Here is a 16,839-nt window from a genome sequence, read left to right on the forward strand (position 1 = left end):
TTCAGTGTTACTGAGCTCTGCAGAAAGCAGAGCAATCAGAAGGGTTGCAGAATAACGCATACCAGTGAAATATCCCATTCGCTGCAGGATAAGAAACTTTGCATACTTACCTTATTTGAATGCTTGTCCATGGAGTGGATACAGTGACTACATGTTATGTATATATTATTTATATTTCTTGGTCAGCTGGGAACTGGATTATAAGGGGGTGGTAAAAAAAATATCTGAAGGAACAATGGCATATATGCAAATTTTTGAGGAGAAGTAGTTGTTTGGTGTGTACGATCTTAGACACACAGCTGTACTACAAGCATGCCATGTGGGTATAGATGTTGTTATGCTGCTGTTGTGAAAACAAATGAACAAACTGAGGCATAAAGATCAGGGCCTGAACACCAACAGAACCTTTTGCTGCCTACAGCTGCTTTTGTCTCTACAGAATGACCTGGTAAGGAAGATCTTTATTTTTTTCCCAAAAACTTCTGACTTGGAGTAAGGATCTGTGTGTCCATTTTAGGAAATTTTAAAAAGAAAATCTTGATCTTTCTGTTTTTCTTTGGAAAAGTATTACAGATGTGCCATTTGTAAAGTGCTCTTATCCCAACAAAATAAGCATCTGGTATGTCCATCATTTACAGACACATGAATAGCAATTTTTAAAGCCTGGAAACCTATATTCAGCCTAATCCTCCTAACAGGCAAACAAACAAAACAACTTCCTTGCAAAAAGAGAAGAAAGGCAATGCAATCAAAGTGCAAACGTTTAGCCTAATCACTAGCTAACTGCCCACTAAGTATCTAATCATTTACATAAGAAAAGGTGTTGCTCTTGCAAGTTTTTCCTCTCCATCTGTGACTGAGTTAGAAGAGTGAGCTGTTGGGGTTGCCTTTCTTTTATGTCCCTAGTTGGATGCACAAGGACATTTAAGGTGTATTTGTTGTGAGCAGAAGAATTCACATGCTAGAGGCCTGGAGTACAACACTCCGCCATAACACAGAGCGGTGTATAAATCCAGGAAAAAATTGGAGTTGTCATAGTTAAATTTTTATAAAGGGGATAAATATTATCGAAAATCCTCCTTACTTAGCACTTGGGTTTTCTGCACTTCAGCACTCAAGATGCAAGACAAGTCTGAGACGCCAATAATATTTTCAAGCTCTCTACTGCCCTCTAAAGCCTGGAAAAAAAAAAACAAAAACCACAGTTAAAAGACACTGTTAAGTTTCATTCTCAACCTACCTACTTAGATGGCAACAACTTAGTAACTACACCTGAAAGACAGAATTTGGGGGATTTTTTCATAAACTGTCAACGATGCATGAGACTTCACCTCACAGAATCAGAGGGATTAAAGAGTTTAAGTGTGTAGGAACGTATGTCATTTTTGAAGACGGCATTCAGGTACCTTTAAAAGTATTACCTAAAAATTTCCTGTTATTTGCGCTTCATTCGTAAGTCTTCAGCTGTTTAAACAGATTAGCACTTGATCCCCAGAAAAGCAATCTTGGAGCATGTACAAGCTTGCTGTAATATGTAAGTAAAATGGAAATCTACAAGCATCTAACACTACTGAATACACTCCCCAGCATTTCATGGTAGATCTGAAAACTTACGGTATCAATCTTAGGAAAAATACAAAGGATTTTTCAATAGGATTCTAAATAAACATTTAAATTAAAAGATTTTAAATTAGTAGTAGTTTTTTTTTTTTTTTTTGTAAATAATACATTGTCAGACTACACATGCAAGTAAAATAAATTAATACTTTGAGTACACTGAACTATTTCAAGATATTGACACACAGCAAGCAACCTTGTGCTAAATTTATTCAGGAAACAAAATTTGAATAAACCAGAAGAATGGTTTGCATTTTAGTATGTATTAAATAGACTCTATTAAATGCTGATACATTAGAGGTAAATTAAATAGTACAAAGGGATATTTAATTTTCAAGGACATAAAAATCTATGCAGTAATAATTCATACTTCAACTAATAAATAATAGCTGGAAACTACTTCATATGCTTTTATTCCTGTACAAAATGAGGAGAGAGATACAAATTTAAAATGGTGTTCTTGGAAAATCAACTTCTCTAAGAGAAAAAAAAAAAAAAAGCTACTAAGTTCTGTTTTTTGGAGAGCATGTTTTCTCTATTTCCAGGTCAAGTCTTCCTGGTTTCTAGAATTTTTTTTTTGCTTCCTTATTCCTTTAAACTCAAATGTTATATACAAGATTTCATTTTTATTTCAATTCCTATAATAAATGTAGATTAAAAATAAATAAAGTGGTGTAAACCAGACCTGTAGGTTTGTCAGACTTGCTCTCGTTTTCAGAAATCTAACCAATGAACTTTTCACTTTGGACTGCAATTCTGCAAACCTGCATAAAAAAATAAAATAAAACAATTTCAATTAGTCACATCACAATTTACTGAAAAATCAGTGTTTACAATGTTTCCCAGAATTTCTTAACATCGTACCCAGGATGGATGGAGATAAACTGTGAACAGATGGACTATGCAACCTGGTTGTGTCATATAAACACCAAATACAGCTTGCCTTTTGTAAGGACTTACATAGGAAATATCAAAAGGATGTATCTTAAATTTAAGGACAGAAACTCAAGTTCAGCTATCAGGATTTTCTTATGATCACAAAGGACAGCAATGGTAAAACAGGATTTTAACTCATTTATTCCCAAGAACAGGAATTTTATCAACAGCTCAAGCTCCCCAGGTCCATGGGCTCCAAGATCGTACACCACTGCTTGAAACCACAAGAAACACAAGAAGTTAATAGTGAGCTCCATGGGGACAAAATAGCACAAGGTCATTTTTCCAGCTTTGTTGTGCTATCTCCTCTTTCACACCACAAATATATTTTACTACCAGTGTAAAGATGGCCAGCTTTCAGAGATGAATGATTCTTATAATAAAAATTAAAATAAAATACCAGCAGATTAGATCTAAAAGGCAGACTTTAATGCATGGCTAAGGATTTGCACTGAATATGTATTGAAAAAAGTCTTATAATAAAGGTTTAGGCTCGTTTCTCTTGGAAGCATGCAAACTTGTAAATCAGAGACAACAGAAATCATCTCTCTGCTAATTCTTCCCACAGAAGGGAGAATCACGCTCATAAGAAATCCCAAAGACAGTACTTCAGTACTTAGAAAGACAACTACAGTATGAGCAAATAAAAGTATCATCGTTGCATTTCAACGTGACAACAGAAGGCTTTGCTATGCAGAGAAGAAAACACCAATGTCTGTGTATTGTACCGTGTATTCTCCACCTACAAAAATAAAGTGAAGGGAAGTTCACATAAATATTAATTAATATTAATATTAATTAAATATTAGTTTACAAATGTGTCTTTTTTCTGACATGTCACTAACTACTAATCTTCCAAAAATCTTGTATTAAAAAAAACATACTGAGTTATTGAATGCAAACATTTACACATCAAGGGAGACTCTGATTACTCAAATTGTTCTGCAGGTTCAAGGTTCCTATCACTATGAAACGCGCCTGTAAGTACTGATCAAGGGATTTGCCATAACACCAAAATAAAAAAAAAAAAAAAAGACAGAAAACAACCCACAACCAAACCAAACCAAAAAACCCTTTTTATCAGAGTTTACAGCTTCCCACTGATATTACTGTAAGATGTAATTTTTTACTACCTAGCATACCATCCAGACAATTCTACTGTCTGTCAAGCTCCATCCCTAAGAAGGTACCATTCAACAATGAGGGAATTTCTACCTAATGGTGGGGAAGTGTCCATTACACACACACACACACAAAAAAAAAAAAAGAGAGGGAGACACACACACATCAAAAATTCATCTGGAATAATCAAAAGGAAGAGCTACAACTTCAAGTATAAGAAACATAATAATTAGTTGACTGAATGTCACAAATATTATTTGTTAGTAAAAACATACATATGAATTAGAGTATCGAGCCACAACAGAATTTTCATCTGGGACACCATGTACAACTTCAGTGTCCCGTGGCTACCGGCCCTTTAGCTTTGGCAGTTAATACTTCCAAAAATAAGGTAAAGAATGTATACTTCAAGAAGAGTCTGGAAAGGCAAAGCATATCTTCATTTAGGGACCTTTGTTATGATACCTCATGATGTAGTACTACGGGTGTATAACTGGTAGAGTGCCATATGCCCCACACTACCACTGAAAGCCAGAAGTGGCTGGACAGCGGTATTGCAAACCCTGCATTAATTTGTACCTGTAACTAAGCCTGCCATTCAGTGCCTTCACATATCCAATCCTGAGGAACTGCAAGTATTAAAAAATAATCGCTATTAATTTAATTCTATATGAAATACCAGTCTCTCCTAAACAAAAATCACGGCACTGCATCCACAAAGCACTTAACACGCTTACGCATCCTTCTCTGCTTGACACTGCCCTCTTCTGGATAATCTGATTTCCAACTCGTTCTGTTTGTTTCCATCTCCTGGGAGGTCTACAAGGAAAGAAAAAATGATAAAAACAAACACTGAGTATTTGAAGCACGTGAAGAAGGTGTTAATATGAACCTTGACTGATAAATGATCTTTTAGATAGAGAAAAACACTCACTTATGAAGCAGGGCAGATTCCCTTGTAATGAAACACCCTAACTTGACTATTACTTATTCTTTCATAATTTGATCTCTCATCAATTCCCATGACATTTATATTTGTGAAAAGCTCGGCATTATCATATTAATAAATGGAATTTTGTATAATTTTGACAATGTCTGTTTTCTACATTTTTTTTAATCCTATTAGCTGCCTAAATACAACATATTAGCACAGAGCTTTACCATGAAAACACCGTAATGACTGAGCAATGAAACTTCCATTCCCTTTAATAAGGCTTGGCCCCTAGTTCTGTCTTGTAAACAACTACAAGGAGACAGTGCAAATTATTTCCAAAGGCTCTGACATACCATACTGACAATATAATACTCTAACTTGTCATACGATGGGGCGTGATAAATCATATGCCAGCTGCCATTATTCTGCATGTCGAGCCATATTTCTATATTTCAGTGCACCAATACCTTGAGCAGTTGCATGCTTTGTGAGGGAGCAGGAATAGGTTATTACCATAAAAGTCTATTCCTGTGGATTTGTTAGCAAAATCTTGACTCACTGGTGATGTAAGGGAAACAAACTGTCCTCCTGTCACTGTAGGCTGGGCATTCTCAAATGACCAGGATCTAGTGTGTCTATCACAGGCTGCTCTCCCACAGCAGGTGGACAGGGAGGATGCTCTCAGTGAAGCAGATGAGATGAGGAAAAGTAGAGCAGGAACAAAATAACACCTTTAGCTCGTTGGCTGCTGGCTGAAGTGGCTCAATAACCTCATTATGTATAACACACAAGATACGCAATCTATCTCTGATCACAACAGGCTTTCTGAACTTCCATCTGGTTACACAACTTATCACTACTTATACAATTCAGACAAATCACATGAGAACAAAACAGACTAAATATTGTTCATATTGTCCATTACCATTGCTTTTAAAGTCAGTACATTAGCTTGTCAGTTCTGCTTGCCTTCCAGTTAGCACATCAGGAGGGTGATATTCTTGCAGAAAGAGTACTGCATCTCTTTCAACTAATTCTCAAAATGTAGTGTATACTATCACACTTCATCTCACAGCACAAAAGTATTTGGTGAGTCTACTGAAACTAGCGAGGCCATAACTATTCACAGTCCTGTGCTTCACACGGCCTATATGGTCACCTTTCCACACCTCAGGTGTTGTATCTATCTACGCTCCACCTAAAAAGAGGTCACATCCAAAGAGACTATTTTTGATTGTGGCTGAAGTCAAAAACGTCATATAACGTGAGTTTTTAGTAATTCCCACCTTAAGAATTCCCCCCAGAAACACTTTCATTTTTTCATGACAGTATCATTCTTGTTTTCTGTTGCAATGTACAATTTCACTTCTTTGGCAGTTTTATCCTGCTTTGCAACAGATTTCATTTGGATCTGACAGTCATTAAGGAGAGAATGGTGGAGGTGTATGCATGCCTATGAGGGGGCAGAGGCATAATTGATACATTCTTTTTTTTTCTTCTTCTTCTGGTGACAGTATTCCTCTTAAAAAAATTAAACCATTAGCACATTTAATAATTAGCAACTTTGAACTGCATAACACTCAGCTTTAGTTCACTGTACTTGTAGCCAAACAGTGCCAAAGAAGTTCACAGCAAGGTATTTTCAGACAGTTTACATCCATCCCTACAACAGATACGTAAGGTCTTTACTGTGGCCTTACCAAATGCATTCATCCCAGAACAGACCCTCCAGAATGAGATATTTTCCCTATTTTACTTCAATCTCTCTCCTTTCTGACATTAGACTGAGAAAGAGGCCACACTAAGAACTAAACATTTTGATTTCTTCTACCTAGATCTGAATTATTACACAGAAGTATCAGCGCACAGGGATAGATTAAGTTTTAATTTTAATATTATGTAAAACATTTAGAAATACCTCAGAATGACAAGCTGCTATAGAAGTTCAAGCTGTTCCACCACAGTAGCTAAAGGTTAAGACCCCAAAAGATTTCATTTTAAATCTAGAGTACTTTCATTTCAATCAGTCATCAGTTATCAAAGAGATAGCACTTTTAGGCCAGTGCTATGGAATGACAGAATCTTGGATTGATTTAAATATAGAGTAAATTGATTGGGGTGGTTCCTGTCTTCTCATAAAATAAATGTTACTTTTGAACAGTCTGAGCATTCTGTAGGGATTTAGTCTTCTTTGAGGCACTCCAACACACTGTTATTCAAAAATTAGACAAGTAATTTCCTTCTGCCTCCAGCGAGATGGATTCAGAGAACTTTTTATACTTTATAAAACACAAATTAAGTTTTGTTTGTCTGTTTTATAGCTAATGGCATTATTTTGTAATAAAAATTCATTCCTATGGAAAAACAGAATACAGATTACACAGTAATACCTCACCTACAGGTAATATCCATAATCTGATAAAACACTGCAACACTTAAAATGAAAGCGTCTTTTCAGAAGAAGAGAAATGGTGGACTTAAAAGGACAACTTGAAGCTGGGATATAAGAAGTCTGTTCCACCAGCTTGTAGCTATATGAACATGGGGGCAAAGATGGCTCGTACTACATTACTGAATAATTACCCATCTAAATGTCAGCTCTGATCACGTGATCTGTCTTTTTATAGGCAAAATGAATGTTCCCTTATGTCCATATTTAATAATAGTATGGAAATGCAGTACATGTTCACCTTTCCCATTGACATCGGAGTAGATAGGCATTTTAGTACAAGATGTTTTGCTCCCTTTTTTGATTTTACTTAAGAGATAAGGCATGTAATGCAAATGCTGAGCTGCTGAAGGAAAGTTTTAAAACACTACCATGTGTTGTGTCACAGAAGGACATCCGGACAAAATAAAGGAAAGAGTCATTAAAGCAGATAAATACAAATACAGAGGAATATTCAAGAGAAAATAATTAATGATCCACAGTATTTTTAATCTTGTATCTCACTGCTACCATCATAAAAAAAAAATTAAAAACTTTTTGCAAAGCTAAGTGTTAAAAAGGATAACATAGAAAGGGGACATAGATTATTCTAATCTGATTCTTCCCTCAGGATACAAGCAGTCCTAATTCAGTGATCAACAGCTACTAGGTTTAACGTGCAGTCACTTTGCTGGAATCTGATTACTTGCTGTTCCATTCTGGATGTAGGATGCCATGTCAAGACAAAACAATTAACTTAAGTGAGGAAAAAAACCTGACCCTTCTATGACATGGCAGATGCCAGTATAGGTATATCAACTGATTGCAATAAAAGATCTCTGATGGGATGGAGAACACCTCTTGGAAACTCTCTTCATTGACAGGTTTCTTTGTACAGGATACAGAAAGTTATATTTGTCAGAAAGGAAAAAAGGACACACAGACTCTTCACATAATCCAGTTCACAGTTTGTGAGCGCAAAGGTATTTTAAAATATAGGTACTATCTTAAAACACCTGGCTTCTACAACTGAGAGATGATATCATTCACCATGAGAGTGGAGAGAAATTAGTCTAATTATTCCTCCAAAGGCTTCTTGGAATGTTGATGGCTGAAAGTCATTTTTGTACTAGTTCTGGGGGTAAATGCCCAATTTAAAAGCTGAAATAGAAGAACCGCTACTCTAGGGAGAACAGAAATCAGCAGTCAACCTGGTAGGAAAGTTGTGAACCTTCCAATTGGCAGTGAATGCTCAAGAAAAACTCAACTGACATTAGAACTGTCTGACAAACAGACAAGGAAGATGTAAAGACAGGTCATAAGGAATAATCACAGCAAAATAAAGAATTAGTATATAGCTATTTCTGTTTAGTTTTCTAGCATGACTACTAATTAGGAGAAAAAAAATAAATTAACGAAGAAAAACACCACACAAAACCCTGTAACTCTGCATAGCTATACTACCACCAAAACACTTGCGTGCTTTGGTACTCTGCTATTTTTATTAAGGTAAAGGGATGTAATGATCAGACTATAGTACCTTCCACTTGCAGGATATTTTAGTAATTTTCGTTTTTAGTTTGGCCAGTTTTGACAGAATTCCAACATTCCTTTGCAAAAAAATAAAAATCTATTATTTGTGTGCGTGTGTGAAGAAATTCACTTTTGCTGATCCTCATGAGAGCATAATGGTGCAATAGCTAGTACAAAAATCTGCAGACATCTAGATAAATTTCAAACAGTGGTTATTCTATCCTGCTCAGAATGTTTCTACTCATCATAATTCATGAATGTTAGTGAGGCCTCAATTACTGCACATAAATTCCAAAATATATGGGGCATAAAAAGCTCTTTAACCCAACAAAAAGGCATAACAAGAACTGATGGCTGAAAATTAAAGCCAGACAAATTCAAGATTTTTTATTTTTTTATTTTTATTTTTAAGATAGTGACGGAATTTAACAAGGAATATGCTAATAAGGGAATTGACAGATTATTATTATTGTTTTTGTTGTTATTATTGTTGTTTTTTAAATCATTTCAAGTTTTCATATTGAGACAACCATCTTTATAGGAGTTATATTACAGGGGAAAAAAAAAAGCTCTTGGGCTTTATCTGGGAAAGATGGCAAATCTCTTTGTATTATTTTTTTAATACAGTAAGTCACACTAGCTGAGTAAGTGGTTCTTCCACAATTAAAATCCACAACGTATATAAGCATACAAGCAGGTTAGTCTACTGAAAATATACTTCTTGAGCAGTCACACTTTGTCTGCATGAAAAACTGACTGTGTGAGTGGGCATACGTCCTAAACTGAATGGTTATTTCCCATTTACTGCACAGTAAAGGTATATTTTCTGAGAGCTAGTGACATTCAGCGTTATGTCAACTTAATTAAACACTGCCTCACTCTGAAAAACAATGGTACAAAAATTACATAAAAGAAGGCAAAGAAGAATAGTTAGTCTAATTCAGCTTCTTTTTTAGCTTTGATCTGATAACATCTACATAACTTTCAATATTCATACAGGAAGACTCAGAACTGAGAAATGCAGTATATGTGCATGGATGCATGCGTTTATTTTTCTGGCACGAACAGCTAAGCCTGCCCCTCCACACCAAACTGGGAAGTACATAAGCTTTAAGACAAAAAAGAACTCAAATATGAGACATAAATTACTAAATCAGGCCAATAACCAGAAAAACGTTGCAATAAGAAAGACAAAATGTTCAACTAACCATTTGATAGGCCATTTCTGAGATCTCGTGCATTACGACTTGTGGGAGATGAAAATGGACTTATCTGGCGCGTTCCTGTTGTAGGTGAGTACAAGTTTAGATTCTTCTTTTTGGTCAAAGGTGTTGCTTCAGATGGCTGTGATGTAATAAGAGACAGAGAATCTGGATCAACATTGGCTGAAGATATAGGGGCATCTATGCACATCTGAACCCACAACAAACTTTCCTTTTGCAAAGCAAATACATTCCAGCCTCTACCCTTCCTATCAGCAGAGTTGCATACTGCATCCCAAATCAGCCAAAGCCTTTCTGAAAATTTACTATCAGGTGAAAGATTTTTTTTCTAAGTAATTCCAAACTTTACTCCCGTTTATGGGAAGCACATAATACATGTGCAAACATTGGTTTTACTCAAAACTCTACAATCCAGGAAGAATCCAAGCCCAGGGAAAAGGCTGTAGTTCATTGCTGAGTAATTTAATAAAAGAAAATATTAATGTTTATAGATTTAAATTGTTACAGTGTTTTAACAAGTAAACTCTGTTTAAAAAGTCTATGCTTACAGGTGAAATAAATAGTAAACTAGGAACATGAGTTGTAGCTATAAGCATAACAGACAACTATGTAACCCTCAGAAGTTTTCTTCTCAGTTCCAGCCAGCTGTTAATTTAGCTGTCCTAAAGCACAATACTCAATTTTTCACACCTACATAGATCTGCATTCTATGGTTATCCGTACAAACGAGTGTTTTTATCACAACTTCTACTATGTTCTAGGCTTCACCAAAATCCCAGCATGAGCTCCAGAAGTCTATGCACCGAACTCGTATTAAAGCTTCCTGATCTTTTCATCTCTCATTTGAAAGCATTTCCTGTGCCACTTGTACCGCCACCTATGTTCACACTCATTTTATTTCACAGAATGATATAGGTTCCAAGTATAATTTCTGCAATTATACTTTAAAACAGTGACAATACATTTAATTCTAATTCAAGTGAAGATGTAATACCGATTCATGGAACAGCATTATATCTCCAGTGCTGCTAGCTATGCTATTTCTATTTCTTTTACAAAAAGCTGCAGTTCTGATGCCTTTCTTCCCTTACTCTCCCTTGAGCGGTTATCCTTAATTTAGAACCTAACAGTGTTAGTATTGGTCATCAGGATTATGACTTACACTGTATTTCAAAGGATATAATTTGCTGCCCACTTACCTAGCTTTCTTATACCACCTGGAAATCAATCTGTCTTGTTTTAGTCTTGAATACCCTAAATCATTTTGCATCAGCTGTTCATACTCTCTTTGCAGACTACTGGTATTTTAAACAGTACCTGATAGAAACCATCAGTCTGTCAGCACTAATACTACGCCACGTTCACCCAGGTTGAAGAAATGTGTGCGTATTTTTTTTTTAAATGAAATATTAATTACTGTAAAGTATTGATACCACTTTAGGCATTTAATTGACATAAATTTTCTTTTGAAACAGGGACAATCTGCAATCTGCTTACACTTTCAGAACATTTTTCCTGCTTAACACTGACCAGCAGTCACCTCAGCCACCGTATTTCTGGATATAAGTCAAGACTCCTTTGAGCAGCTACCTGGAAAAAAAAGTTACTGTAGTACTTAGGACAGTATTTATTTGACAATAGGAACTTCTGTTCTAGATTGAAGGGTCCTAGTCCAGTTATACACACATACACATATATATATAAATAAATGGTAGCATACCAAAATTAAAAAGTTGAAAAATACTCGATTCTGATCTGGTTAGTTTGAGCATACTTTCGGTAGTCTGACTAGCAGGTGGAATGAGGTCCTCCAGAATAACAGGAGAGGATCTGAAGAAATGGCAATGGAAAGGGCAGAACTAAGAGAGGTACTTCACACAAACCTTGTGTGTTTATTACCTTACGTTCCTTTCTACCTTCAATACTGTTATTTAATCACAGCACACTTTAAATCATTGTTACGTACCTGTTAGAGGCATTGTATGAACTAAAAATCATAGTGGAAGCCCACATTATTACTGAGATTCCAATAAAAGTTTTCATCATTCAGATGGGCTTTTGTTAAGCTTTATGCTGAACAAGGTTTCTTGAACGCAGGTAACCACCAAGCAACTCTTCCTTTTTATCTTGTGGGGAGGGAGGCAGGGAAGGAATAGCTTTAAGGCATAAAAAGAATTGTGTGTAATTTCAGCTGGACCACTCATCTACAAAAACATTACTACAACCCAAGAAACAGATGCAAAATTACAGTCACAGCTGCATTCTGAGCAGAACAAGTTGGGTAATGGTACACTAAGCTGCTAATTAAATTGCTAATGATTTTTTTTAGTGCCATTGCAGTATTTTGCCATCTTTCTTTAAAGAAAGAAAAAATCTAGCAAATTTTTAGAATTGCACATTTCTATTTTGCAAACTACCAGCGAGACTTCCAAGTACGTGCTGCATATAAACAAAGCTCTTCAAAAGGACACAGACGTGGAGATTTATTGGGAGCTCATTTACCGACCAGCTATTTCCTCTTTATACACTTTTCCAAATTTTTCCTTCCTTTAAATACTGCTATCCTCACAAGCTTCTCTGCATTGGTGTCTGCAGCAACACCCACTGTTGGTAGAAGCAGATAATAAACTGACATATGTCATGACATGCTGGTACTGGGAGTATACTATAGCTGCATTTACAAAAAATAATAGCAACAGTACAATTTTATTTTTATTGTGATAACTGTGGTGAAATTTATTGCAGTGTTAGTACTTTATTGTTTCATTATGCCAGATTTGCTGAGGGAGGTAATTATATCCTTGTCATGAAAATGCCTTTAATGTTTTCATTTCAATTTTGCAGTTTATAATATGCAGATTACAGCATTATCATAATTCCATATTGTTACATGTACAATTACATGGCAGAACATTTGCTTCCAGGATAACGGAGCTAACTTCTAATAAATGATTTCACCAAGGATCTTAACTCATTCAGCTCTTGGGTAAATAGGGAAGGCAATAAAAATATGCATATTTCACCCATTATTTTCAAATGATTCATTCAGTTATACATTACTTAAAGCCAGGCAGTTCTGTGACAAATAGAACACAACAGATTTTATACTAATATTTCCATCAGTAATTTTGTGCCTTCCTGAGATTTTTTTCTAGACAGCAACCAATCTGTAACATAAGCATAACTAATGAAATGCCACATTTATATACAGATATATGTGCATGTACACACACACGTATCCTAAATTATTCCATAAACCAAAAGTACTTACATTACATTTTTTAACACCATCCAACTGCAGTGATCTCTTTGCTCTGCAAGATAAAAATACGGAAAAATTTTATGGTCATCTAGACACAAAGATTTCTGGTAGTAAGGTTTATAATCTGTAATTTTAAAGACATTTTTATTTTTCATATGTTTTGCTTTTTTTTTTTTTTATACTGCACAAGAAAACTAATCTCACCTAAAACAAATACATTAACTGATTAAAATACTGTGCAACAAAAACATGGCTTGTTTAGAAGGATAAAGTGTTTGCGCAGGAAAATCCAATATTCCATTTTATACCAGAGATAAAAATTAAGACACTTAAGTGAAATTGCTCAGAACACAAAATGTTCATTTGTCTCTTTCTAAAAGACTATAAACAATGAAAAAATGCAAAAGCATTATTATTTACCTACCTTCTGAGCAAGGGTTGAAATTATTTTTCCATTAGTAGAAATAACGCATCAGGCACTTAAAGCACAGGTACAGCCAAGGTGAAAAAAGTAGTTCTTCCCATCATTTTAGCTCTTAACATGATTCAGTGCTACCAGACTATGACTTAACTGGGGAACAGATGCTCTATGTCTTTACAGGTCCCCAAACCATAAGAAACTATTTTCTAGTCTTCTTCACTATACTGATTCAGGAACATGCCAAGCTCTCTCTGCAAAATCTGCTCTGCTGAACTGGATGCCCAGCTGTTAATGGCAACGCTAGAAGAGGAAAGCTGAATATTTATAATACTTTATATCGTACAGCTGTCTTCTAAAGAGCAGTCATCAAAATTTTATTGAATGCAGACTAAAAGCTCAAAGGAAAGAAAGGTCAACATAAATTAAGACTATTTTTCCCAGAGACAACTGAAACTTTTAAAGTACATTCTTAAATCTTAACAACAGTTTAAAGCATTATATAAAACAATGAAGAAAAAAAAACTAAAATCTTTATATGAACAGTCCCCAAGAAACATATATACTGTATCAAATTAAACAAGATTTGGAAAATACATCATATTTCAAGAATTTAGCGCAATTTTCATCTCAGAAAAGAATGTTTTGTCTTGTAAGGAATTAAGATGACCTTATTCCAAACACATCCTCTTCTAATTTATGGTACTGCTCCAAACCTGCATTAAAGAGTTGTAAAAATTGGAACGTGGAAAACACATCTTTGAAATGTAACTCAGGTAAAGGTTTTTAGTGAACACTGGTTTACAATCATCTCCATTACACACACACACACACAAAAAAAAAAAAAAAAGAAGAAAAGAAGTATTCTATCTTGAAAAAAAACAAAAACAAGTAAACATGTAACATTTAAATTAAATAAAAAAGCGACTGAAAATCTTGCCAAAGGGCAGTCAAAGCTGGACTGGTTTGATGGAATTCTTTACAATGTATTTCTTTTTTAAATAGCAACCCATATTGCTTAAGGAATGCAGACTCCATTACATCTTCCACCCCAGTGGCAGCAGGGAAACATTATATTTATTAATATATCTACTCCGAAAGGGTGCTCTAGGGGCCAATGCATTTGCATGTTATACTAAGGCCTGTGACGATGGAAGTTTTTATGATGGACTTCAAAAGATGCTGGGAGCCAAAGTAAAGGAGAATCTGGACTGAACATAGCTGTAGGATAAAGATAAATGAGAAACTGCATGAAAAATGCACTAAATTATAAACATTTAGAAAATTTTGTACAGAAGAAGTTGTGGATTGGTCAAGACCATGTTATTTAAAGTCTGTCAAATATTGTGTATGGCAATAGAGCTGTAGACAGCCCGAATTGCCCTCTGCTGGCCTGCAAAACCTCAGCAAACACCCTGAGCCCTGGCGCTGAAGAAGCAGCCTCACTCCAGACAAGCACTTTTACGCTAGAAGAAGCAGTATGGATACAAGTTTGGCTTCAGGAGGTCAGCTTAGCCTTGCTCGTCCCAGTCAGATTCTGTCCTACCCAGCAGCCTTTTTTCCTTGTCGTCTTCTTTTTAGCAATTGTCTTTCTGATTCTATAACAAGAGAATGCAAAAATCTCTGGGCATTTGCTGTTCAGCCAAAACAAGTTAGCATCTCTGCTCTTAGTCTAAACGCACTCCTTGGCTAGGACCACCAAAACACGTTAGATGTCTGGGTGAGTTTTGGAGACCCAGTCAGCCAAAGCCTTTGTTCTCAGATTTTTCAAAAGATGAACATCTTTTGATGTTCACATCTAAGTGCAAACAAAATTCCCATTTTAGGAAACACCATGGAGGAAGAGCACCAACCTTAGTTTGGTTTACCTTTTTTTATATGGCTGGAAAAGCCTTGCTAGGGCTCTGGAGTAGAATCCAAAGCCAGAATGTGAAGAAGAGGTAGAAAGATGATACAGTGATTACAGTTCACAACAACTTACTTATCTGAATTTCCTAGTCTTGAATTGGTTCAAAATTCCCTGACAAGGCTTATTGTATTTTCTGAACTATGCAGAGTATGACAACACATGTTTATAGCTAGCTGTGCACCCTGCAAAGTTTATTTACCCATAATATTTATCAGGTGTAAGAACTGCATATTACTGCTATAGCATATTGTTAACCTACCATTCTAGGCCACGTTGTCAGTTCCTCAATAATATTCAGAGATTTTTGCTCACTCACATACTGTTTTGGTGAAACCACTAATCTGAGGTTAACTGTGAGTCTAGGTATGCAGTTTAACTTTATAGAAAGAAATGGATTTCTTATTTTCTTTTTAACTCCACATATCCTTCTCTTTCTTTCCATCATAATCTATCTATTAATGAATGTAATCGTAGCAGTCACAGACGGATTAGGATACAAAAAACTATATTATGACTATATTCTTTCATTAAAAATACTCTGGGGATTATTGTAGCCCACTTTGAGGCCATTTCATTCAGCTTCCTCGTAAGTTTCTGCTTTGACTGGGGGAAAAAATAAAGCACCTCTATGCTATTTCTGTATTGCTCCATCTTTAAAACCTGCCAGAACAGTACAGTACAGAACTGTACTGTTAATTGGAAAAGCAGAAGGAAGGCACAATCATTATCCACATTGGTAGTTAAACTCAGAAACAGACTTAAACACCAGAAATCAAAGCTTGTGGACTGATCGATTTCTCTTTGTGACCATTCTACGATTACTTTAACTTCCAGCAGTCCACAGAAAAGGTGACAGAAGCTGGAACCTGTGCTAGATTTAACAAAAGTTAACTTTGAAGCTGTAAGGAGCTGTGAAGCGGGACAGCACCCCAAACCCACACGCAGGCGGCGTGCTGGTGCCTCACGGCCTCACTTTAGTGGGGTGGAAATCAGCAACACCCTGCACTTTTTCTCCCCACTAGTTGTTCTTCAGAAGGCCAAAACTCCACAAAACACGGCCAGCATCACGAAACGGACAGGATTTACTCCAGACAGAGCCAACATGAAGAGACACAGCCCCGCACCCTCCCCACAGCAAGCAGGAGCTCCCCCAGCAGCACACAGCCCGGCTGCTGGATCCAGCACGACCCCATAACCCCACCACAGGGCTCCTGCCACCCCTCCAACCCCCCACAAGGAGAACCAAGCTCCCCTGCCCGAGCTGCCCCGTCAGGAGGAGGAGAGAACCGAGCCCCCCCCCCCCCCTCAAGGCTCCCGCTACCTACGACATGAGGGCGCTTCCAGCCGCCGCCTCACGCAGTTCTCCCGCCCGAACCCCGCCGTGCAGCGGCCAAACGCCGCCGGCTGGAAACGGAGCCGGGAGGGCGGTGGGCGGCCCTGGGGGGCGGGACGGGGGC

The 16,839-nt window shown here is 36.5% G+C and overlaps 1 protein-coding gene across 9 annotated transcripts in view; it reads right to left on the reverse strand.

Moving 5' to 3' along the window:
* The window catches only part of ITGB3BP (integrin subunit beta 3 binding protein), a 28,034-nt gene extending 11,200 nt beyond the window's left edge, over positions 1-16,834 (reverse strand). For all 9 annotated transcript variants that reach the window (XR_011811154.1, XR_011811153.1, XR_011811155.1 and 6 more), the window contains exons 1-6: positions 16,708-16,834; positions 13,065-13,107; positions 9,779-9,914; positions 4,413-4,494; positions 2,303-2,381; positions 1,085-1,178 (exon numbers count right to left, since the gene is read on the reverse strand). Coding sequence is in view for 5 of the 9 variants with exons in the window: in XM_072041977.1 (XP_071898078.1) it covers positions 1,085-1,178; positions 2,303-2,381; positions 4,413-4,494; positions 9,779-9,914; positions 13,065-13,107; positions 16,708-16,712 (439 nt within the window). In the remaining 4 variants the exon portion in view is untranslated. The remainder of the gene's footprint in view (positions 1-1,084; positions 1,179-2,302; positions 2,382-4,412; positions 4,495-9,778; positions 9,915-13,064; positions 13,108-16,707) is intronic.
* Between the last annotated feature and the right edge of the window lie 5 nt (positions 16,835-16,839).

The sequence above is a fragment of the Anas platyrhynchos genome, chromosome 8 (assembly GCF_047663525.1).
Source record: "Anas platyrhynchos isolate ZD024472 breed Pekin duck chromosome 8, IASCAAS_PekinDuck_T2T, whole genome shotgun sequence".
In the NCBI taxonomy this organism is placed as follows: Eukaryota; Metazoa; Chordata; class Aves; order Anseriformes; family Anatidae; genus Anas; species Anas platyrhynchos.